Source organism: Hyperolius riggenbachi, chromosome 1 (genome assembly GCF_040937935.1).
Source record: "Hyperolius riggenbachi isolate aHypRig1 chromosome 1, aHypRig1.pri, whole genome shotgun sequence".
Taxonomy (NCBI): Eukaryota; Metazoa; Chordata; class Amphibia; order Anura; family Hyperoliidae; genus Hyperolius; species Hyperolius riggenbachi.
This window is the reverse complement of record NC_090646.1, coordinates 334,432,400-334,456,437: the sequence shown is the minus strand read 5'-3', so window position 1 is coordinate 334,456,437 and position 24,038 is coordinate 334,432,400. Positions and strand designations below refer to the sequence as shown.

General features: G+C 43.1%; 1 protein-coding gene across 2 annotated transcripts in view; it reads left to right on the top strand.

Moving 5' to 3' along the window:
* Positions 1-24,038, top strand: part of LOC137510705 (protein mono-ADP-ribosyltransferase PARP14-like) — a 179,156-nt gene that overhangs the window by 74,584 nt on the left and 80,534 nt on the right. For both annotated transcript variants that reach the window (XM_068233925.1, XM_068233926.1), the window contains exon 9: positions 15,807-15,950. In XM_068233925.1, coding sequence (XP_068090026.1) covers positions 15,807-15,950 — 144 coding nt within the window. The remainder of the gene's footprint in view (positions 1-15,806; positions 15,951-24,038) is intronic.

Sequence of the window (24,038 nt, the reverse complement as noted above, 5' to 3'; positions counted from 1 at the left end):
CTTTCTGAGAAGGCTTTTATTGAAGCTAATGTTTGGGGACCAAGGAGAGAATGGTGTCTATCCAACTACTAGTTCCCATTTCTTTACTGTCAATGACAGGCGAGCAATAGTGAAACTTGAATCTTTAAAAAATTAGCTTGATGACTGTACAGGAATTGACGACTGTCCCCCTGAAAGCCAAGCCCCATTCTTCACAAATTTAAAATTAAGATCAAAATTCATGCCCTCTGTAACATCTAATAGATATGTCTCGGTGTTTCTAGAACTAGTGGAAGCTGACCTCAGAAAGATGGACTCTTACTTTGTCCCCCCCCCCCTCCTTGTCAAAACATAAATACAGCTGAAAGGAAAGCACTTGAGTAATTACAAAGCGCCCCACAGCTGGTAATTAAACAAAGTGACAAGGAGGGAAACGTAGTCCTATTAAGGGAAATTGATTATTTAGATGAAATTAGGAGACAGCTCTCGGACACAGAGACATATAGGAAATTAAAATATAACCCCTTTGAGATTATAAAAAAGAACATGAATAGTCTGCGTGACTCAGGGTACGACCAGGGGGTTTTCACTAGGGATGAGTGGGAGTATTTAACAGTGGCAGAATACACTATTCCAACTATATATGTTCTCCTAAAAATTCATAAAAATCCCGACAAGCCCCCTGGTCGTCCAATTATTTCAGCTATAAATGGCCCCCTGGAAAGGGTAGGTAAATTTGTGGACCAGAAACTTAAAAACATTGTGACACAATGGCCATCATATATTAAGGATACGACTGAGGTCCTTAAAGTTATTGAGGGGGTTGTGGTTCCCCCTGGCTCCCTTCTTGTGGGGATCGATGTGGAATCATTAGACACATCGATCCCACATGAGAAGGGGGTCGGGGCAACACGTTTCTTTTTGTAAGACTCTTTTCCGGGATATAGATGCCATAATGAATTTGTAACTTAACTTCTTGAGTTCATCCTTGGTTTCAACTGTTTCTCATTCAAAGAGATATACCATCAGCAAATTTGGGAAACAGCCATGCAAATTTGCGTAGGCAGTAGCAAAAGTCACCCCGACTTTTGCTACTGCCTACGCAAATTTGCATTTGGGCTCTGGGAGCACAGGTTTGTGTATAAACATCGGATGTGGCAGGAGCATAACCCCATATGGATTAGGTACATAGACGACATTCGGATGGTGTGGACAGGTACAGTGGAAGAACTTCACACTTTCCTTCAAGACCTAAATGATAAAACTTTGAACATTAAACTCACCCATATGGTGAGTGACACGTGTTTGGACTTTTTGGATCTTGAAGTCAGCCTGTTTGAAAGAAAATTGTTTTTTTCCAGCTATAGGAAACCCACAGCGGGCAATATGGTCCTGCACGCCACCAGTTGTCACCCCCAACATCAAATTAAATAAATTCCCATTGGTGAGTTTCAGTGTTTAAGGCGTAATTGCAGCTCAGATATTTCTTTTCTGAAATAGAGGTGGCTCGAACCTCCAATTTTAGGTTCGCAAACCTCGAACGCGAACCTCCGCAAAAAGTTCGGTTTGCAAGAACTTTTCGAACCGCAATAGACTTCAATGGGGAGGCGAACTGTGAAAACTACAAACATTTATGCTGGCCACAAAAGTGATGGAAAAGATGTTTCAAGGGGTCTAACATCTGAGTTTTTGCATGGGGGAATGGGATACACGCCAAAAGTCCCGGGGAAAAATCTGGATTTGACGCACAGCAGCGTTTTAAGGGCAGAAATCACGTTGCATGCTAAATTGGAGGTTTAAAGTGCTTTAAAACATCTTGCATGTGTATACATCAATCAGATACTGTAATTAGTTTACTGCTTCACACTGACAGACCAAACTCACCGTGTAACGCACCGCACACAGCTCTTTGTGTAGTGACGGCCGTGCTGGACTGGTGTGCACTATGGCGAGAGTGCAGGTGATGGCGGCTTTCCAGCCCATATGGTCGCCGGGCTGAGGTAGCTCAATGACAGAATAGTGACTGTCCAGATGATCGAATTTGGTCTGTCCACAATGAAGCAACAACCTTATTATCTTGGGTGTGCCCCCCCCCCCGAGACACTCATATAGCCGTCGGTCATTGCTTCATTATGATACGCAAGCCCCTTCACCGTGGCAAGGTAACGATCACGAAGGGGAATTGACACATGTACATGCCTTTTGTTTTGTTGTTGCAGCTGCAGTGCAGCCAGAAAAATTAGGCAGGCATGTACATGCACCAGAAAAATTATTATCGCAGCTGCTGCTAGCAGCGGCCTTACAAAAATCAGGAATCCGCCTGGAGTCGTGGACCCAGTTGGTGGTGGCGGAAAAGGCAGTCAAGCGGCCTGCAGGCAGAGATGCTGTGTGGGGACCAACTTAGTCTTGGGGCAGGCAGTCACACGGCGTGCAGGCAGAGATGCTGTGTGTGAGGACTGACTTAGTCTTCGGGCAGGCCTGACCGTGCTTTGCAGACCGCGTGGTCAGATGGACCCTTGACCCAACGCTGTGTGCCAGAGATGACACCACTTGCCTTTCAACATCACGGTACAGTTTGGGTTTTACCTTTTTTGAGAAATAATTGCGGCCTGGTATCTTCCACTGCGGTGTGTGGCTTTGCTTTTGTGTGCTACTTTTCCTCAGGTGGCCATCCCATTGCAGTTTGTGCTTTGTCATCATGTGCCTTCGTAAGGAAGTTGTCCCAACGCGGGTCTTGGTCTTTCCATGGCTCAATTTTTGGTGGCAGAGAATACAGATGGCATTGCTCTCATCTGAGGCAGACACACAAAAAAATGTCCACACCGCTGAGCCCTGGGGTGATGGCACTTTGGTGGTGGCGGCCGACTGAGTGTGAAGTGGGGTGCCAGAATCAGAGCAGGAGGAAGAAGATATGTCATGGTTCCATGCGGAAGCTGAGGAAGATGAGGTGTTCTGTGTTAAATAGTCAACTACGTCCTGACAATCTTGAGAGTTGATGGCATGCGCCTTCTGAACACTGTACTTTGGTCCAGGGCCGCATGAAATCACGACAGCACGACCTCGAACAGACCTGCCGGGTGGCCTGCCTCTGCCTGTTTTGCCCATATTCGGGGGGGGGGGGGATGAAGTGAAAGTTATGCACTGACTTGACTAATACAATGTGCAGTCACACAGGTGCAGTGAACAGGTATGCAGTGACTGGTATCAATACAATGTGCAGCTGTCACACACACAGGTACCGTGAACAGGTGCAGTGACTGGTGGTATATAACAGTGCATGCGCTCACGTAGGTAGGTGCACTGGACAGGTAGGTATGCAGTGATTGGTATTACAAATGTGCAGCTGTCCCACACACAGGTACCGTGAACAGGTGCAGCGACTGACTGGTATATAACACTGCGTGTTCTCACTTAGGTAGGTAGGTGCACTGAACAGGTGGGTATGCAGTGATTGGTATTACAAATGTGCAGCTGTCACACACACAGGTACCGTGAACAGGTGCAGCGACTGACTGGTATATAACACTGCGTGCGCTCATGTAGGTAGGTAGGTGCACTGAACAGGTGGGTATGCAGTGATTGGTATTACAAATGTGCAGCTGTCACACACACAGGTAGTCACTGAATGTGCTGGGCCTGGCAGTGGCACAGTAGGAATTACCAAGGGGCTAAGGTCCAGCAGCTGTATATGCAACACAAGCGTCTGTGGGACACACACAAAAAAAAGATCACAAGAACATTATTAGCTCTCAAAAGAGCTGTTGAGGATGAGGAGTGCTTTTTAGCAATAAGTATCAGCAAGAAGGAGCAACCTAACAAGCCTAACACAAGAGCCTAACTAAGCTTTCCCTATGTCATCAGATTCTCTCCCTTCTCTAATTACTGCAGCCACACGAGCGAGTGAAAAGGCTGACGCTGCCTGCGTTTTATAAGGGGGGAGGGAGTGTAGCCTGATTGGCCTGATTGTAGCCCCATTTTTGGTGGCAGAGAGTACAGATGGCATTGCTCTCATCTGAGGCAGACACACACAAAAAATGTCCACACCGCTGAGCCCTGGGGTGATGGCACTTTGGTGGTGGTGGCGGCCGACTGAGTGTGAAGTGGGGTGCCAGAATCAGAGCAGGAGGAAGAAGATATGTCATGGTTCCATGCGGAAGCTGAGGAAGATGAGGTGTTCTGTGTTAAATAGTCAACTACGTCCTGACAATCTTGGGGGTTGATGGCACACGCCTTCTGAACACTGTACTTTGGTCCAGGGCCGCATGATAGCACGACCTCAAACAGACCTGCCGGGTGGCCTGCCTCTGCTTGTTTTGCCCATATTGGGGGGATGAAGTGAAAGGTATGCACTGACTTGACTAAGACAATGTGCAGTCACACAGGTGCAGTGAACAGGTATGCAGTGACTGGTATCAATACAATGTGCAGCTGTCACACACACAGGTACCGTGAACAGGTGCAGTGACTGGTGTTATATAACACTGCGTGCACTCACGTAGGTACAGTGGTGTGAAAAACTATTTGCCCCCTTCCTGATTTCTTATTCTTTTGCATGTTTGTCACACTCAAATGTTTCTGCTCATCAAAAACCGTTAACTATTAGTCAAAGATAACATAATTGAACACACAATGCAGTTTTAAATGATGTTTTTTATTATTTAGTGAGAAAAAAACCCTCAAAACCTACATGGCCCTGTGTGAAAAGAAATTGCCCCCTGAACCTAATAACTGGTTGGGCCACCCTTAGCAGCAATAACTGCAATCAAGCATATGCGATAACTTGCAATTAGTCTTTTACAGCGCTCTGGAGGAATTTTGGCCCACTCATCTTTGCAGAATTGTTGTAATTCAGCTTTATTTGAGGGTTTTCTAGCATGAACAGCCTTTTAAGGTCATGCCACAACATCTCAATAGGATTCAGGTCAGGACTTTGACTAGGCCACTCCAAAGCCTTCATTTTGTTTTTCTTCAGTCATTCAGAGGTGAATTTGCTGGTGTGTTTTGGGTCATTGTCCTGCTGCAGCACCCAAGATCGCTTCAGCTTGAGTTGACGAACAGATGGCCGGACATTCTCCTTCAGGATTTTTTGGCAGACAGTAGAATTCATGGTTCCATCTATCACAGCATGCCTTCCAGGTCCTGAAGCCTCAAAACAACCCCAGACCATCACACTACCACCACCATATTTTACTGTTGGTATGATGGTCTTTTGCTGAAATGCTGTGTTACTTCTACGCCAGATGTAACGGGACACGCACCTTCCAAAAAGTTCAACTTTTGTCTCGTCGGTCTACAAGGTATTTTCCCAAAAGTCTTGGCAATCATTGAGATGTTTTTTTAGCAAAATTGAGACGAGCCTTAATGTTCTTTTTGCTTAAAAGGGGTTTGCGCCTTGGATATCTTCCATGCAGGCCATTTTTGCCCAGTCTCTTTCTTATGGTGGAGTCGTGAACACTGACCTTAATTGAGGCAAGTGAGGCCTGAAGTTCTTTAGATGTTGTCCTGGGGTCTTTTGTGGCCTCTCGGATGAGTTTTCTCTGCGCTCTTGGGGTAATTTTGGTCGGCCGGCCACTCCTGGGAAGGTTCATCACTGTTCCATTTGTGGATAATGGCTCTCACTGTGGTTTGCTGGAGTCCCAAAGCTTTAGAAATGGCTTTATAACCTTTACCAGACTGATAGATTTCAATTACAGTACTTTTGTTCTCATTTGTTCCTGAATTTCTTTGGATCTTGGCATGATGTCTAGCTTTTGAGGTGCTTTTGGTCTACTTCTCTGTGTCATATAGCTCCTATTTAAGTGATTTCTTGATTGAAACAGGTGTGGCAGTAATCAGGCCTGGGGGTGACTACAGAAATTTAACTCAGGTGTAATAAACCACCTTTAAGTTATTTTTTTAACAAGGGGGGGCAATCACTTTTTCACACAGGGCCATGTAGATTTGGAGCTTTTTTTTCTCACTAAATAATAAAAACCATCATTTAAAACTGCATTTAGTGTTCAATTAGGTTATCTTTGACTAATAGTTAACGATTTTTGATGAGCAGAAACATTTAAGTGTGACAAGCACGCAAAAGAATAAGAAATCAGGAAGGGGGTAAATAGTTTTCCACACCACTGTAGGTGCACTGAACAGGTAGGTATGCAGTGATTGGTATTACAAATGTGCAGCTGTCACACACACACACACAGGTAGTCACAGAATGTGCTGGGCCTGGCAGTGGCACAGTAGGAATTACCAAGGGGCCAAGGTCCATTGATAAAAGTTATCAATACTTTTTCTTGATCCTGTACTTACACTTCCTTTCGTTTAGCCTCACAGAGCTTTTTGAGCATTGAGCTCCTATTTCCCCCCCTGTGAGCAGAGTTCAATCTATCCTTCCCATTGCCTAGGCTTTCCCAGCAGAGGATGGGTCTCAGCCAGGCATTACAGTGTTATGATTATTTACCTCTTAGTGTGTTTACAATGACTGTTTATTGGTTTGTTCTGCATTATTCTCTTGATGCTCTCCTTACTCCTCCCCCTTCTTCCCCCCATCCTAACCTTCCCCCTCTGAACTTACTCCTTGATCTCCACACAACTTAACTGTGATTACTATTTTGTGCTCTGACCAGCATGCTCATATTGTTGTTATTATGATATTGGAACTGCACTTTCTATGGTCAACGTGAGCCTCAAACTGTAAAATAAAGGAAATTGAGCGCCACCAATAGTGTATTATTGATGATAAAGGAATGCCAAGGTAGCAGCAAATAGAAATATACTCACAAGTATGGGTTGCCGAGTTCAGGCAACCACTTAAAGCCCTTACAGGGATATTTAGGTCTGTCCCCACTCAGGCTAAAAAGTCGCTCTCTGTAGAAGGAAAGAAGGGGTGTTCACCCATCCACCAAGTGAATAACAATAATTTCAATGGAAACAGAGGTGCCTGCAGAGTAAAAGTTGATCATAGGTAAAAACAGATAAAAGTTGGGGGGCAAGGGTGGACTTACCTCCCCAAAACCAAACACAACCACTATTATGTATGCTTTAAACAAGATTTAATTTGTACTCCAGAACAAATGCAACACGTTTTGCAGGTCACTAGCACGCTTCCTCTGGCAATAATACAGATAGGAGTAACTCAGAAGTTGTGTAGCCAAGTGCAGCGCCTCTGCTGGCACCTCTGTTTCCATTGCAATGAGTCTCAAACTGTTATCCCTTAATGGACTTAATTCTGACAGGAAGTGGTATCTGTTGTGGAGATTGGCCAAAGAGGAAAGGGCAGATATCCTATGTATTCAAGAATCCCACCTCACTGATCTATCTGCACTAAAGCTACGTTATCCTGCCTTCCCTCGAGTGTACCATAGGACATTTGTAGGAAAAAAGAAAAGGGGTGTGTTTATTGCTATAAAGGATTCAGTAACCTTCAAACTTATTTCTTCTCACTCAGACCCCAATGGAAGATATGTGGTTTTAATCGGTAAATTATCAAATATTGACTATTCAATTGTCAACCTCTATGCTCCTAACAACAAACAGGTGAGATTTTTCAACACTTAAGTTTGGAAAATCTCAATCCTTCTACAAGGCTCAAGAATTATATGTGCTGATTTAAACTGCATTGTGGATCAGGACCTGGATGCCTCCACCCGCAGAGTTTCACCCAGTCCTTCATTGAAACAATCTCTTATAAATGCAGAGCTATATGATACATCGCACACAATTAACCCAGGGAGCAGAAGCTACTAGTATTTCTCCTCAGTACATGCTTCCTCATCAAAAATAGATCTGATTTTAGCAGATACGTTTCTTCTTCCTTGCTTGAGATCTGCGGAGGTAGGCCTCAGGTCCTTGTCTGACCATGCTCCAGTTAGTGTAACTCTGCAGCTTTCCCCCAGTACAGGAGCTGCCAGACCATGGAGGTTGAATACCTCGATCCTCACCTCACCCAAATTGGCATCTCAGATAGAAAAAGAAATCCAATGCTATTTTAAACGCAATTCTTCTCCAAATACCTCTAAACGTACTCAATGGCTAGCTCACAAAGCATATATTAGGAGAATTTGTATTAAAATTCCCTCATATCACAACAACCAAAGGAGGAAATCCCTTCATGATCTATTACAAAAGATCTCTAATCTAGAGAAGGACCCCTCCCTCCCCTCGAATCCTAAAACTCGTCAACACCTTGTAATGTTCCCTGAGGAGACAGCTGCGGGGACTTCCGCAGCTGCCTCGGTTTCCGTGGCGGGTGGTTCACCTGTTCCTCTGGCGTGTAGCACGCCGAGGACGGGATTGTCTGTTGCTCATAGGGTTGCTGTATTGTGCGGGCGCACGCACAGACAGGACCTTTATGCTGGGAGAAGGCGCGTCAGCTGACTGGTCGGCTGACGTCAGAGGAGACTCACGGCTCTCCTGATTGGCTGATTGGAGTGGGCGCGGCCGTGGGGTCTCCTCTGCTTCTTAAGCCTTCGGGAATCACTCGCAACTTGTCTGCTGTTGCGAATACTCTGTGTGAGCGCTCAAACCTTAGACATTATCCTGTGTGTTTTTATCTGGGAGGAAACCAGGGATTTCACACAAGACTAGGATTATTGTACTATTGTTATTACTTGATATTCTGTGTATGACTCTGGCTCACCTCTGACCTCTGCTCCTGCTTATCGATTCTGTACTTCTGCCCATCTGATTCTGTTGCTGACTCTGCCTGTATATTACTACTCTCTTGCCTGCCGATTTTGTACTGTCTATGCCCGCCTATTATCGATCCTAGCCTGTCTGATCACTCTACTCACCAGTGAGCCCTTGTCACTGGTGAGGTGCTTCTGATAGTACCCACCAGCTCCTCTGGTGAGGTCTTGTAAAATTATTCAGTACTGTTGCACCAAGCACTACACACTCAGTATATCTGTTAGCTATACTTGTATTATTGGTGATTCTGCAGATCATCAAATAATCAGGTATAGTGTCTGCATTATTGGGGATACTGCAGATCACACAATAATCAGACGTCTGTGTTGCTACAACAATCGTTACACACCTATAGTCTAAGACATGATCTTCGGAATATTCTATTTCAAGACTACGAGAAATGGTTTACTAATACACATCTTATACACACATAGGAATTGACACCCCTGCCTGGGTTAGAAACCCTATAACAAATGTTAAAAATAACCTGCCGGGTTCAAGTTCAAACCACACCTGCTGTAAAGTATGCTACTAAATCCTCAATCTATGAGGATCTTTTTCGTGTCCAACCCAAAAATATAGTACACATATACACACATAGGAAGAGTTAAAGGTTTTTTTGTGGTTACTTTAATACACATCTTACTCTGATTCTAACAAGGCAACTAAAAAACTAGCTTTAAAAATCAAAGGCATGAGAATCAGGCAAAAGATTACGCAGCTAGTCCATCCTCATACTAATATAGCATCACTCTCAAGCCCAGGGCACTTTCTAGGCTAAATTGCACCCAGGGCAAGGGTGTAAAAATTGCGCCCTCACCCCGTGGACTCACAAACCCTTACTCTTTAGGGATACTCACACAGCCACAGGTCAAAAGTAAATCTGCCTACTTACTAGTGACCAGCCGCTCACCCAGGAGGAAGCAGGGACCAGGAGAACACACAGGCAAAGAGAGTGCGGAAAACCGACTACTCCATGGGCACCGCTCACTGACAGCCTGCAGTACCACTACAGGACATCAGGTGTCATCACGCGGTGGTGACTAGGGGTGGTCGTAGTCAGCCAACTTCGCTAAGCTCGAACTACGCGTAGTTTTATGCAATTGCGCTTCGCCAAACTACGGCTTCGAAATCAGATATTCGCTTCCTATGCATTTCATAGACTACGCGTTAAAATACGCAATTACGCATAGTGCGAAGCATATTTTATGCGGACGCTTATGCCATTATGCGGAAAAATTTACGCATTAATTCCTCTGCAAATGCTTGCAGCAGGAACTCTTCTATGCGTACATTCCCCTTTCCAATGCTTAATTTTGTAAGCATTCAGTCTTACTTGGAAAAATAGATGCGAATAACGCATTCGTAGTTTACTTCGCAATACACATGTGAACTATGCATAGGGGATGTAAACTGCGCGTAATGGTACTTCGCTACGTGTAAAATCGTAAGCGTAGTTTTGAAACTTCGTCTATGAACTACGCTGCGTAGATGCAAACTACAATGCGTAAATTCGCACTGGCGTAGTTTATGCTCATCCCTGGTGGTGACGTGATGATGACTTGACGACGGACCCAGGCAGCCCAGAAGGAGTCAAGGAAGGTGATCCCGCTGGTAATCTTCTATCTTCTTCCATTTGGCTGCACCATGCGTCACCAGCTCTCTAGTGGTTATGTCCTTCTGCCTGTGCCCCCCTTCTTCTACTTGCTGGTCTGCGCCCTGGGCAGTTGCCCTGCCCGCACTGCCCAAGAAACGGCCCTGCTCAAGTCATTGCTAATGCTATGGCTGATTACTATGGTAAACTGAATAATTTATCTTCATGCCCAGATACACATTAACCTACGTCCCAAGAAATTGAAAACTTTCTCAGTACAGTAAATCTCCCCTCTCTCTCCCCTGAACAAGCACAGACCATTAACCAACCTCTTACTGAACAAGAAGTTCTCTCTGCTATAAAATTACTTAAACTTGGCAAAGCCCCAGAAGCAGACGGATTTGCCAATAAGTACTATATTATGTTTACAAAACAACTTGCCCACAGATTAACAGAGGTCTTTAACGAAATAGCAACACTTCGTTCCTTACCTCCTGAATTTTTATCATCTAAAATAACTACTATCCATAAAAAAGGCAAAGATCCCTTAACCCTAGCAGCTACAGACCCATTTCCTTGCTCAATACAAATTAAAAACTTCTAACCAAAATAATTGCTAACAGACTCATCCCCATCTTACCCTCACTTATTCACCTCGATCAGGTAGGGTTTGTAAATTCTGCATCTCCTGCATAAGGTTGAGACCTGTCTGACACCTTCTCTTTTCCGGTCTCTGGACGCGGAGAAGGCGTTTGACAGGGTCAACTGACGTTACCTACCAGAAACCCTCTAATGTTTCGGTATTTCTGTTTTTTTTTACACAAAGCAATTCTAGCTTTATACTCTAACCCCTCAGCAGTAGTTACTAATGATGGATTTCGTTCTACACCAGGGGTAGGGAACCTTGGCTCTCCAGCTGTGATAAAACTACAAGCCCCACAATGCATTTGCCTTTATTAATCATGAGTGTGGCTGTCAGACTCCTGCAATGCATTGTGGGACTTGTAGTTCTTTAACAGCTGGAGAGCCAACGTTCCCTACCCCTGCTCTACACCATTCAGCATAATACTTACCCCCTTAACCCCCTTGCCGTTCCAATTCTGGCGGCAAGGGGGCAGCGCAGCACTTTTTTTTTATTATTTATTTTTTTAAATCATGTAGCGAGCCCAGGGCTCGCTACATGATAGCCGCTGAGCAGTCGCAGCTCTGCAGCCACTCCGATCGCTTCCGGTGATCGGAGTAAGCAGGAAATCCTGTCCAGAACGGGATTTCCTGCTAGGCTTCCCCGGTCGCCATGGCGACAGGGCGGGATGACGTCACCGACGTCATGGACGTCGGGACGTCAGAGGGAATCCCAATCCACCCCTCAGCGCTGCCTGGCACTGATTGGCCAGGCTGCGCAAGGGTTTTGGAGGGGGGGGGGGGGGTGGCGCGGAAAATCGGCCCAGCGGGGCCTGAGAACTCCTCCTGCGCAGGTAACCCCGTGCCGAGCTCGGAATAACCGGCAAGGAGGTTAATCTTTGTCCTCTCTCTAGAACCCCTAGCTCAAACTATTAGGAATGACCCATCTATTACAGGTATCATGATTGGAAAAGATCAACACAAACTGGGATTATTTTCGGACTACATCATTTTAACATTAACCAATCCCTCAACTTCCCTACCAAAAGTTAAAGAAATATTAGCACTTTATTCTCGTGTCTCTTATCATAAACTCAATGAATCAAAATCCATGATCATGGCTTTAAATATATCCCCTATGCATCTTACGTTACTTAAAGAGATTTTGTATTGTTAAAATCGCACAAAAGTAAACATACCAGTGCGTTAGGGGACACCTCCTATTACCCTCTGTCACAATTTCGCCGCTCCTCGCCGCATTAAAAGTGGTTAAAAACTGTTTTAAAAAGTTTGTTTATAAACAAACAAAATGGCCACCAAAACAGGAAGTAGGTTGATGTACTGTATGTCCACACATAGAAAATACAACTATACACAAGCAGGCTGTATACAGCCTTCCTTTTGAATCTCAAGAGATCATTTGTGTGTTTCTTTCTCCCTGCAGTTCTCATGCACTGAAGTTTCAGGCTGCTCTTTTTTCTCCTGCAAACAGCTTTGCCCTTGTCTGTAATTCTTCAGTATGTGAAAGCCCAACCAGCTCAGAGGACGATTTATCTAGCTTGTAAAAGATAAGAGAGAAGAGAGAAGCTGCTCTAATCTAAATAATACACAGGCAGTGTGCATAGAGGGGCCTGGAAGGGGGAATTCATAGCAGAACCACAACACTGAAGAACTTGGCAGCCTTCCAGACACAGGCTGACAAGTCTGACAAGGGAAAGATACATTGATTTATTACAGAGACTGTGATAGCAGAAAGTGCTGCAGTAAGCCAGAACACATTAGAATAGCTTTTGGAACTTGTAGGATGATAAAAAACAGGATGCAATTTTTGTTACGGAGTCTCTTTAAGACACTATGGTCCTTCTCATGGTCTGACCGCTCCATACGATACCTAGTAATTGAACTAACCCCCTCTATTACCCAAGTTTTAAAGATAACTATACACCATGCTTAACAACCCCCCCCCCCCCCCCTCCTTTTACAGGCAATGACAAAACAGGAGTTCTCCTGGCTAGGCAGGGCGGCTGCCTTCAAAATGTTCATTCTACCACATTTTCTCTATCTGTTCAGAAGTCTACCTATTAAGGTTCCTATTATCTTTCTACATAATACACAAAAATGAATCAATAATTTTTTTTGAGCTAATAGGCCCCAGAGATTCTCCAGCAATATTCTTACAATACATCAGAACCATGGAGGCTTTGGCCTCCTTTACCTAGTTTCCTATTACAGAGCAACATTATTGAACAAACTATTATTACAAAAATTACAAAAATTATTGGCTTCAGCCTCCTGATAAGTTTTGGGTTTCCATTGAAAGAACGTTTCTACATGATCATAGTTTCCCTGCCTATTTAGCACCCTTTGGCTCTTAGAAAAAGGTCGACTTATGCAGATACTCCCTTAGAAAGAATATGGCTACAGCATGGTACAGATTTTGTGATACCTTTTACAAAAAGGACTTCAATACACACCTCAAAATTCCTTTCTCAGCATTAACCCTAAATTATTCCTTACTTAAAGGGAACCTTAACTGTGGGCGAAAAAAAAAATTCACTTACCTGAGGCTTTCCCAAGCCTCCTGCAGCCGTCCTGTGCCCGCGCCGGTCCTTCAGTGCCCTCCGGTCTCCCTCCGCGGCTAAGTTTCGTTTTCGGCCGACTGCCAGTCGTCCTCCGGCCAAGCGTCTTTTTCTTCCGCATTTCCCGTCGTAAAGAGCCATAAAGCGCGTCCGCATGACGGGGTAAGTAAAAAAAAATTTTCGCCCACAGTTAAGGTTCCCTTTATGTGTATCCTGGGAGTTAAATGGAGTAGCTTATGTACAAGATCTATTTAAAAAAGATATTATTAGGCCTTTCTCCGAACTACAGCAATTTTATAATATTCCTAGTAAAGATTTTTACAAACATCTCCAAATCATAGACTTTCTTTTGAAGGGACATTTTAGCTTTAAGTTCCTTCCCAGAGAAATTGTGGTCTCTCTTAATTTCACCCATCCTTTTAAAATTAAAGTATACCAATTATACTCCTATCTTGACACTACTACACTTTCACATTCCCACTGACAAATCTCCTGGAATAGGACTCCAAATATCAATGCCTCCCAAGACACCTGGGATAAAGCTTCCCAAGAGATTAGGAAAGTCTCACACTGTACTAACCATTGGGACAACCATCTTAAACGTCGCTGGCAGTGGTTCTACACTCCAGTTAAATTAGTAACGTTCCAATTAGAGAGATCTCCCCTATGTTGGAGAGGATGCAGAGATATGGGTACACTATCGCACATAATATGGTTCTGTCCTTGAATTCGCCCTTTGTGGAAACAAATTGAACGCATCATTAATAGTGTACCATCACGTCCTGGTTCCCTCTCTCCTGGCCTAGCTATACTCCACCTAGATGGTCATTTACTACCCAAACAAGATAAACTCATTATCTTCCACATTCCTATTGCTACGAGATTAGCATTAACGGCTTAATGGAACTCTACGGATATTCCCTTAACCAACAATATCCTCACTAAAGTAGACTTCCATTTACGGCCCACATGCAATTCACTTTTTCTCCTGAGTTTTCTCCTAGGAGATAATTTTTCATTTTCGATTTAAAATAACTTTCCAGCACTTTTAAACTAAAAAAGTACCCAAAAGTAGGTGAAAAAGGACTATCAAAATAATTTTGAGTATTTTCTTGCTTTTTGGTGGTTTAAAAGACAATTTATTGACAAGTTTAAAAATATCACCTAGGAGAAAACTCAGGAGAAAAAGTGAATTGCATATGGGCCTACATGCGGAGAAGTGTTTCCAGGCAAGAGAGAGACACTTACGTGCTTTTCTTCTACAGGCCCAGAACTGGCCTGTACTGTATCCCCAAACGACTTTATTTAGGGAGTAATCACCCTTTCCCCCACCCCTCCTTTACCCTCCTCCACTTTCCCCTGCCCTCCCCTCTGTTCTGACTTCACTCCTCTAAAAATACTTAGAGTTGTTTTTTACCTTAGTGTTTATTGAGTGTTTATTGACTTTAACCTCTTAGTTGGGGCCAGTTAGGCCTTATATACCTCCTTGACAATTTGTACTATTATTTACACTTCTCTGTATAATACATATACTGCTATTTCTACCTTTGATTTAGCTTTAGAATGGTATTATGTTTTTCCCATTGCACATATTTCTGGGCCACTAGGCTATATCTGCCTGTATTGTACTTTTTTTCTTATTTTAAAATTCAATTGATACAAATTAATAAAAAAAAAAACACACAAAAAACGCTATACTCACCAGGCCCGGATTTACGGAACATCACAGGAGCCTCTAGGCAAAAATGTCCTGGCACCCGGTACATGAACCTACAAACTTCGGCTGAACTGCACTGCAAGTGTGCTGGCTGTCCCAGCTGTCACTCCTCCCTTACTTCCCTTGCCCGTCACAGGTGCACAGGTGTCCCGTAGCATAAGGTAGCATGAGGAATCCTCAGTATTATGTAACTAGTGGTGCCCCTTACTGAAAGGAGATCTTGTAAGTGGAATGCTGAAACCCGGGTGAGTAACCTCTCATTTACGCTCTGCTCAGGACTCCGCCTAGGGAAGGAAGAAGGGATTCACTTAGGGAGGCGAGTAAAATGCCTTTTCATCATTAGGCACCTGTAGGCACTACAGTGCCTTATGGTAAATACAGCCCTGAGGACACCTATTTATGTTTTGTTTATGCAGGGAAAGCCCACCCAAATTGATCAACAATAATTTTGTGGGGTGACACAGGCTGTCTTATCTGGGGCTCCACATGGGTCAGAAAGGGTCCTGACTGACATCAGCCAATGGTACAGATCCTAGAAATAAACTTCATAATGTTATTTCACATCACATGTAGCACTTTAATGTACTGAAATGTTAAAGCAGAAAATTAAACAAAAATCATGACTTTCTTTTTGTTGCAGTTGCTTTCCGCAATATCTCTTTTGGTGAGCGCCAGCATGTAAAATTAGGAAATACTTCAGTAATTGTTACATACAATGATATTACCAAGGAAAAAACCGATGCCATTGTGAACTTAACCAACTTCTCTCATTGGAATGAGGAATGTGAGTATCAGCACACTTGTCTGTAATATATCTTTATACAGACATTTGGCTCAGTGATCCTAAAAACGGTAAATTGCCTTATTGTGCTTGCTTTTCTACCTCTGTATTTGCACTATAACATGAGGTTGCAAGCAAGAAATTTATGAATGTTTTCAACAGTACTGTTTTGCCTACCATTTGGTACTTTTTCAATTGCATAGTGCTGAAAAGTTGAAAAATGATCTCCTAAGAGAAAACTTGAGAGAAAAAGTCAATTAAATAATGGCCAGCACTTCTTGGATTAGGAATTAGGTCCTAATGGGGGGGGGGGAGGGGGAGCAAAAAATGCTTTGCTGTACTTCCTGCAATTCAAGACTCCATCTGTGGCAGTGGGGCCAGTGGGGTTTTGTGTGTGGCTGCAGTAGTGTGTCCTACTACGGTAGTATGCAGTTGTATGAAGATAACACCAATGGCTGCGTGATGACCACCACACTTATGATGGAGGCCACACTAGTGGTAGGAACAAAGGTGGAAGTAATGCATTGGTGGAACAACATTAGGGAAGAAAAGGTCGCCTCAGTTTAAAATTGAGCCAGTCATTTTTATGTGTTCTCTCAGATAAAAACGGGGGATTCGTGTTTCTTCTACAGCTGACTTATATAAATGTATATACAGTGGATTCAAAATTACCATTCCACCCTGAGCTCACTTTTTCCCTCTGCTGAAAATAAGATAAAAAAAAAATACTGAACTAATCCTATCCATCTCTTCAAAAAAAAACTGCTGATAGAGAACAAAATAAAAGTTATTGCTTTACTCTAGAGACTGTTTCTGGCAGGTCATGACAGCTTTAAAGTACCCCTGACATTGCTTGAAAATAGCATACGTTTAATGTTTTTTTTTTTTATTTGCTGTGCTGTGACATAAATCACAGCACCTTCCTCCCCCTTCCTCTGCTCAGCCGAAATATTAGACTGGAGCAGAACATCGATGATGGGCGGGGAATAAGTGTCAGTACTTCCTCCTCTCTTCCCGTCATCAGGAACGCCCCCTCCACTCACCGCTAATACTTCCTATCTGCACAGTGCGCTGGGGAGCTGCACTGTGTACGATCTTGAGGTAATTTATCTCAGAACGATATTGTACTAATACAGCTATTAGTACAGCTATTAGTACACTATCATTCTGAGCTAAATTACCTCAAGGTGCACACAGCGCTGTGCAGATAGGAAGTATTAGCGGCAAGTGGAGGGGGTGTTCCTGATGACGGGCAGAGAGGAGGAAGTACTGACACTTCCTCCCTGCCCCACAGTGGGCTCTGCATCACAGCTGAGCAGAGCAGGGGACTGGGGTGTGGGGTGCTTTGACTCTTATGTCACAGCACAGCTAATAAAAAAAGCATTAAAAACATTTTATTTTAAACAAGGCCAGGGGTACTTTAATTGGGATGGGCATGAAATCCTTAGAACATAGAAACATGAAATGCTAGAGTTGAGGCTTCTATGCACTTACACCTACACAATCTGTTCATTGCATTCAAAATCTCTTGTGTTGCGATGGTGCTTTGGATAGATAAAGAGGAACAAAAAAATAAACCTGATGGGTTTTCTAACTTTTCTTCTGCAAACAAATGTTTTATCTGTTGCTGTCTTTTGGCGAGAATTATTTATTGGTGTGAGGAAGGGAAACTATGGATATTCTGCCTTATGGGGACACAGGTAATAATAACGGCCCACAATTAAAATATGTCCTTGACTTGGGCTTAACCACTTGAGGACCCACCCTTTACCCCCCCTTAAGGACCAGCGCTGTTTTAGGTGATCTGTGCTGGGAGGGCTGTGCAGCCCCCAGCACAGATCAAAGGGCACTCAGAGCGATCAGATCGCCCCCCTTTTTTCCCCACTAGGGGGATGATGTGCAGGGGGGGTCTGATCGCTCCTCCTGGCTGGCATTTTGCGGGGGGGGGCACCTCAAAGCCCCCCTCCGCGGCGAAATCCTCCCCCTCCCTCTCCTACCTGCTCCCCCGGGAGATCTGGGCTGCACAGGACGCTATCCGTCCTGTGCAGCCAGTGACAGGACGTCCCCTGTCACATGGAGGCGATCCCCGGCCGCTGATTGGCCGGGGATCGCCGATCTGCCTTACGGCGCTGCTGCGCAGCAGCGCCGTACAAATGTAAACAAAGCGGATTATTTCCGCTTGTGTTTACATCTAGCCTGCGAGCCGCCATCGGCGGCCCGCAGGCTATTCACGGAGCCCCCCGCCGTGAATTGACAGGAAGCAGCCGCTCGTACGAGCGGCTGCTTCCTGATTAATTAGGCTGCAGCTGGCGACGCAGTACTGCGTCGCTGGTCCTGCAGCTGCCACTTTGCCGACGCACGTTATGAGTGTGCGGTCGGCAAGTGGTTAAGCTGCATGCGTTTATATAGTGCTGAAAACACATATTGTTGTTACATACCAAAATTCAATATATACATATATACAGGATCTTCTCAAAAAATTAGCATATTGTGATAAAGTTCAATATTTTCTGTAATGTACTGATAAACATTAGACTTTCATATATTTTAGATTCAATTACACACAACTGAAGTAGTTCAAGCCTTTTTATTGTTTTAATATTGATGATTTTGGCATACAGCTCATGAAAACCCAAATTTCCTATCTCAAAAAATTAGCATATTTCATCCGACCAATAAAAGAAAAGTGTTTTTAAAACAAAAAAAAGTCAACCTTCAAATAATTATGTTCAGTTATGCACTCAATACTTGGTCGGGAATCCTTTTGCAGAAATGACTGCTTCAATGCGGCGTGGCATGGAGGCAATCAGCATGTGGCACTGCTCAGGTGTTATGGAGGGAGCTGGGAAAAAAGGGCGCATGCCGCTAGTGGACAAAAAGGGCGCCGCCATTCACTCCCATAATAAATAGCGTTTAATGGGCGCCGGGTAGGAAAAAAGGGCGCCGGAGCTAAATAAAGTTTATAAACGGCGCCAGGAGCTAAATAAAGTTTACAAACGGCGCCCGGAGCTGTTTAATGATTTATAACTGAACTTGTGGTGATTTACGTTTATAAAATGCACCCGTGCCGAATAACGTTTATGAAAATACTAAACATATTTATCTTATTTAAATAATTAAAACATTATTTAAAGTTTTATCCCTTACTGTTTGTAAAACATTATTATTCACAAAATAAAGCGATCAGTACGTAACGTAAATTGCAAAATATTTTTTTAATCCACAATTAGTAAAACATAATTATCCACATAATAAAGGGGGGTCTTAGGTTTAGGCACCAACAGGGGGGTCTTAGGTTTAGGCACCAACAGGGGGTCTTAGGTTTAGGCATTAACAGGGGGGTCTTAGGTTTAGGCACCAACAGGGGGGTCTTAGGTTTAGGCATTAACAGGGGGGTCTTAGGTTTAGGCATTAACAGGGGGGTCTTAGGTTTAGGCACCAACAGGGGGGTCTTAGGTTTAGGCACCAACAGGGGGGTCTTAGGTTTAGGCACCAAGACAGGGGTCTAGGGGTTAGGGGTAGGTACAGGGAGGGTTACTTAGGCACCAACAGGGGGGTCTTAGGTTTAGGCACCAACAGGGGGGTCTTAGGTTTAGGCACCAACAGGGGGGTCTTAGGTTTAGGCACCAACAGGGGGGTCTTAGGTTTAGGCACCAACAGGGGGGTCTTAGGTTTAGGCACCAACAGGGGGGTCTAGGGGTTAGGGGTAGGTACAGGGAGGGTTACTTAGGCACCAACAGGGGGGGTCTTAGGTTTAGGCACCAACAGGGGGGTCTTAGGTTTAGGCACCAACAGGGGAGTCTAGGGGTTAGGGATAGGTACAGGTAGGGTTCTGTGTAAGAGTAGGCTTAGGTATAGTTTTAGTAAAATTTTAGTAATAATTACTAATGTATTACAACACTTATTACGAACGTAGTTATATTTATATCATCTTTATAAACAATATTTTCAGATTTTATTATAAGAACAAACCATAAATGACGGTTATTCACAATTATATACAATTATAACAATTAAACATATATTATTGGTTTTTTTATAAACGTAATTATAAGTTTAACTTTTGAAACAGGGAAGATTAACGTTTTCACAATTTCCGATTTCATAAACATTATTTAATGATTTATAATTTTGTTAAACATTATTTGTAAACGAAATATAGCACACTATATTTATAAACCCTATTAATGATTAATTATTATTTAGAGTTTACACCCCGCGCCCTTTTTGTCCAGGCGCCCTTTTTGTACGTACGCGTTATGGAGGCCCAGGATGCTTCGATAGTGGCCTTAGGCTCATCCAGAGTGTTGGGTCTTGCGTCTCTCAACTTTCTCTTCACAATATCCCACAGATTCTCTATGGGGTTCAGGTCAGGAGAGTTGGCAGGCCAATTGAGCACAGTAATACCATGGTCAGTAAACCGTTTACCAGTGGTTTTGGCACTGTGAGCAGGTGCCAGGTCGTGCTGAAAAATGAAATCTTCATTTCCATAAAGCTTTTCAGCAGACGGAAGCATGAAGTGCTCCAAAATCTCCTGATAGCTAGCTGCATTGACCATGCCCTTGATAAAACACAGTGGACCAACACCAGCAGCTGACATGGCACCCCAGACCATCACTTACTGTGGGTACTTGACACTGGACTTCAGGCATTTTGGCATTTCCCTCTCCCCAGTCTTCCTCCAGACTTTGGTACCTTGATTTCTGAATGACATGTAAAAGTTGCTTTCATCCGAAAAAAGTACTTTGGACCACTGAGCAACAGTCCAGTTCTGCTTCTCTGTAGCCCAGGTCAGGCGCTTCTGCCGCTGTTTCTGGTTCAAAAGTGAGTTCATGCTTCCATCTGCTGAAAAGCTTTATGGAGATGAAGATTTCATTTTTCAGCACGACCTGACACCTGCTCACAGTGCCAAAACCACTGGTAAATGGTTTACTGACCATGGTATTACTGTGCTCAATTTGCCTGCCAACTCTCCTGACCTGAACCCCATAGAGAATCTGTGAGATATTGTGAAGAAAAAGTTGAGAGACGCAAGACCCAACACTCTGGATGAGCTTAAGGCTGCTATCGAAGCATCCTGGGCCTCCATAACACCCGAGCAGTGCCACAGGCTGATTGCCTCCATGCCACCCCGCATTGAAGCAGTCATTTCTGCAAAAGGATCCACACTTTTCTTTTATTGGTCGGATGAAATATGCTAATTTTTTGAGATAGGAAATTTGGGTTTTCATGAGCTGTATGCCAAAATCATCAATATTAAAACAATAAAATGCTTGAACTACTTCAGTTGTAGTGTAATAAATCTAAAATATATGAAAGTCTAATGTTTATCAGTACATTACAGAAAATAATGAACTTTATCACAATATGCTAATTTTTTTAGAAGATCCTGTATATATATGTATATATATATATATATATATATATATATACTGTATATATATATATATATATATATATATATATATATATATATATATATATATATATATATATATATATATATATATATATATATATATATAGTGGCTTGCAAAAGTATTTGGCCCCCTTGAAGTTTTCCACATTTTGTCACATTACTGCCACAAACTTGAATCAATTTTATTGGAATTCCACGTGAAAGACCAATACAAAGTGGTGTACACGTGAGAAGTGGAACAAAAATCATACATGATTCCAAACATTTTTTTACAAATAAATAACTGCAAAGTGCGGTGTGTGTAATTATTCAGCCCCTTTGGTCTGAGTGCAGTCAGTTGCCCATAGACATTGCCTGATGAGTGCGAATGACTAAATAGAGTGCACCTGTGTGTAATCAGTACAAATGTCAGTACAAATACAGCTGCTCTGTGACGGCCTCAGAGGTTGTCTAAGAGAATATTGGGAGCAACAACACTATGAAGTCCAAAAAACACACCAGACAGGCCAGAGATAAAGTTATTGAGAAATTTAAAGCAGGCTTAGGCTACAAAAAGATTTCCAAAGCCTTAAACATCCCACGGAGTACTGTTCAAGCGATCATTTATAAATGGAAGGTTTATGGCACAACTGTAAACCTACCACGGCAAGGCCGTCCACCTAAACTCACAGGCCGAAACAAGGAGAGCGCTGATCAGAAATGCAGTCAAGAGGCCCATGGTGACTCTGGACGAGCTGCAGAGATCTACAGCTCAGGTAGGGGAATCATTAGTTGTGCACTGCACAAAGTTGGCCTTTATGGAAGAGTGGCAAGAAGAAAGCCATTGTTAACAGAAAAGCATAAGAAGTCCTGTTTGCAGGTTGCCACAAGCCATGTGGGGGACACAGCAAACATGTGGAAGAAGGTGCTCTGGTCAGATGAGACCAAAATGGAACTTTTTGGCCAAAATGCAAAACGCTATGTGTGGCGGAAAACTAACACTGCACATCACTCTGAGCACACCATCCCCACTGTCAAATATGGTGGTGGCAGCATCATGCTCTGGGGGTGCTTCTCTTTAGCAGGGACAGGGAAGCTGGTCAGAGTTGATGGGAGGATGGATGGAGCCAAATACAGGGCAATTTTGGAAGAAAACCTCTTGGAGTCTGCAAAAGACTTGAGATTGGGGCAGAGGTTCACCTTCCAGCAGCACAACGACCCTAAACATAAAGCCAGGGCAACAATGGAATGGTTTAAAACAAAACATATCCATGTGTTAGAATGGCCCAGTCAAAGTCCAGATCTAAATCCAAATTGAGAATCTGTGGCAAGATCTAAAAACTGTTGTTTACAAACGCTGTCCATCTAATCTGACTGAGCTGGAGCTGTTTTGCAAAGAAGAATGGGCAAGGATTTCAGTCTCTAGATGTGCAAAGCTGGTAGAGACATACCTCAAAAGACTGGCAGCTGTAATTGCAGCAATATATGGTTCTACAAAGTATTGACTCGGGGCTGAATAATTACGCACACCCCATTTTGCAGTTATTTATTTGTAAAAATAATTTGGAATCATGTATGATTTTAGTTCCACTTTTCACGTGAACACCACTTTGTATTGGTCTTTCATGTGGAATTCTAATTGACTCATGTTTGTGGCAGTAATGTGACAAAATGTGGAAAACTTCAAGGAGGCCGATATATATATATATATATATATATATATATATATATATATATATATATATATATATATATATATATGTTATGGCCATAACCCAAAGTCTGGTCACTTCGGGTTCTGGCCGGTCAAAATTAGAGGTGGTCATCTCACTGCGGCCAATGTGAGAAATGAATTACATTACCAGATAATAAATACATTAGATTTCCTGGTGGGTGAGTAATGCTCCTCGGCTCTGGCTCCTCCCCCTGCCCCGTCCTTTCGACCTCTGGCAGCCGGGGACACACTCATCCCCCCAAAGTTGTTCGTCGCATCAGGGAAGCAGGAACGAACTGCAGGATTCCCTGCTGTGATAAACGACCCCGGGGGAATGCGCGTGTCCCCGGCAGCCAGATCAGAATAGGAGGTGGGCAGGGGGAGGAGCCAGAGCCAAGGAGCCGGCTTCATTTCTCACCTGCCGGGAAATCTAATTAATTTATTACCCGGGAATCCCGTAATGTAATTCAATCAGTAATTGAGAAATATATATATATATATATATATATATATATATATATATATATATATATATATATATATATATATATATATATATTTGTGTGTGTATATATATATATTTTTGTGAGCATGGTGTGTTCTGGAAACATGCTTGTAATCCAAAAGTACTCTTATATCAAAGCAAATTTCCCCATAAGGATTATTGGAAACCCAATTGATTTGTTCCACAATCCAAAAACAGTTATAGTAAAATAGCATAGCATAAAAATGTAAACAAGACTTTCACTATAACTAACAGCATAATTGCCTTCTGTTGGCTCGCCCCAACCTTTTTTTTTTTTGTATGGCTTTAACACGGAAGTTATTCAATGACAGTTACTTTTGAGGATTTCATGGAAATGTGACTTGGCACAGTCTCTACACTCAGATTAATTACAATCCTGCAGCACCAGAAAAAATAAGTATCGGTTCAGTTGTGATTACGTGACGCATGTATACTTTTTTTGCTTGTATATTA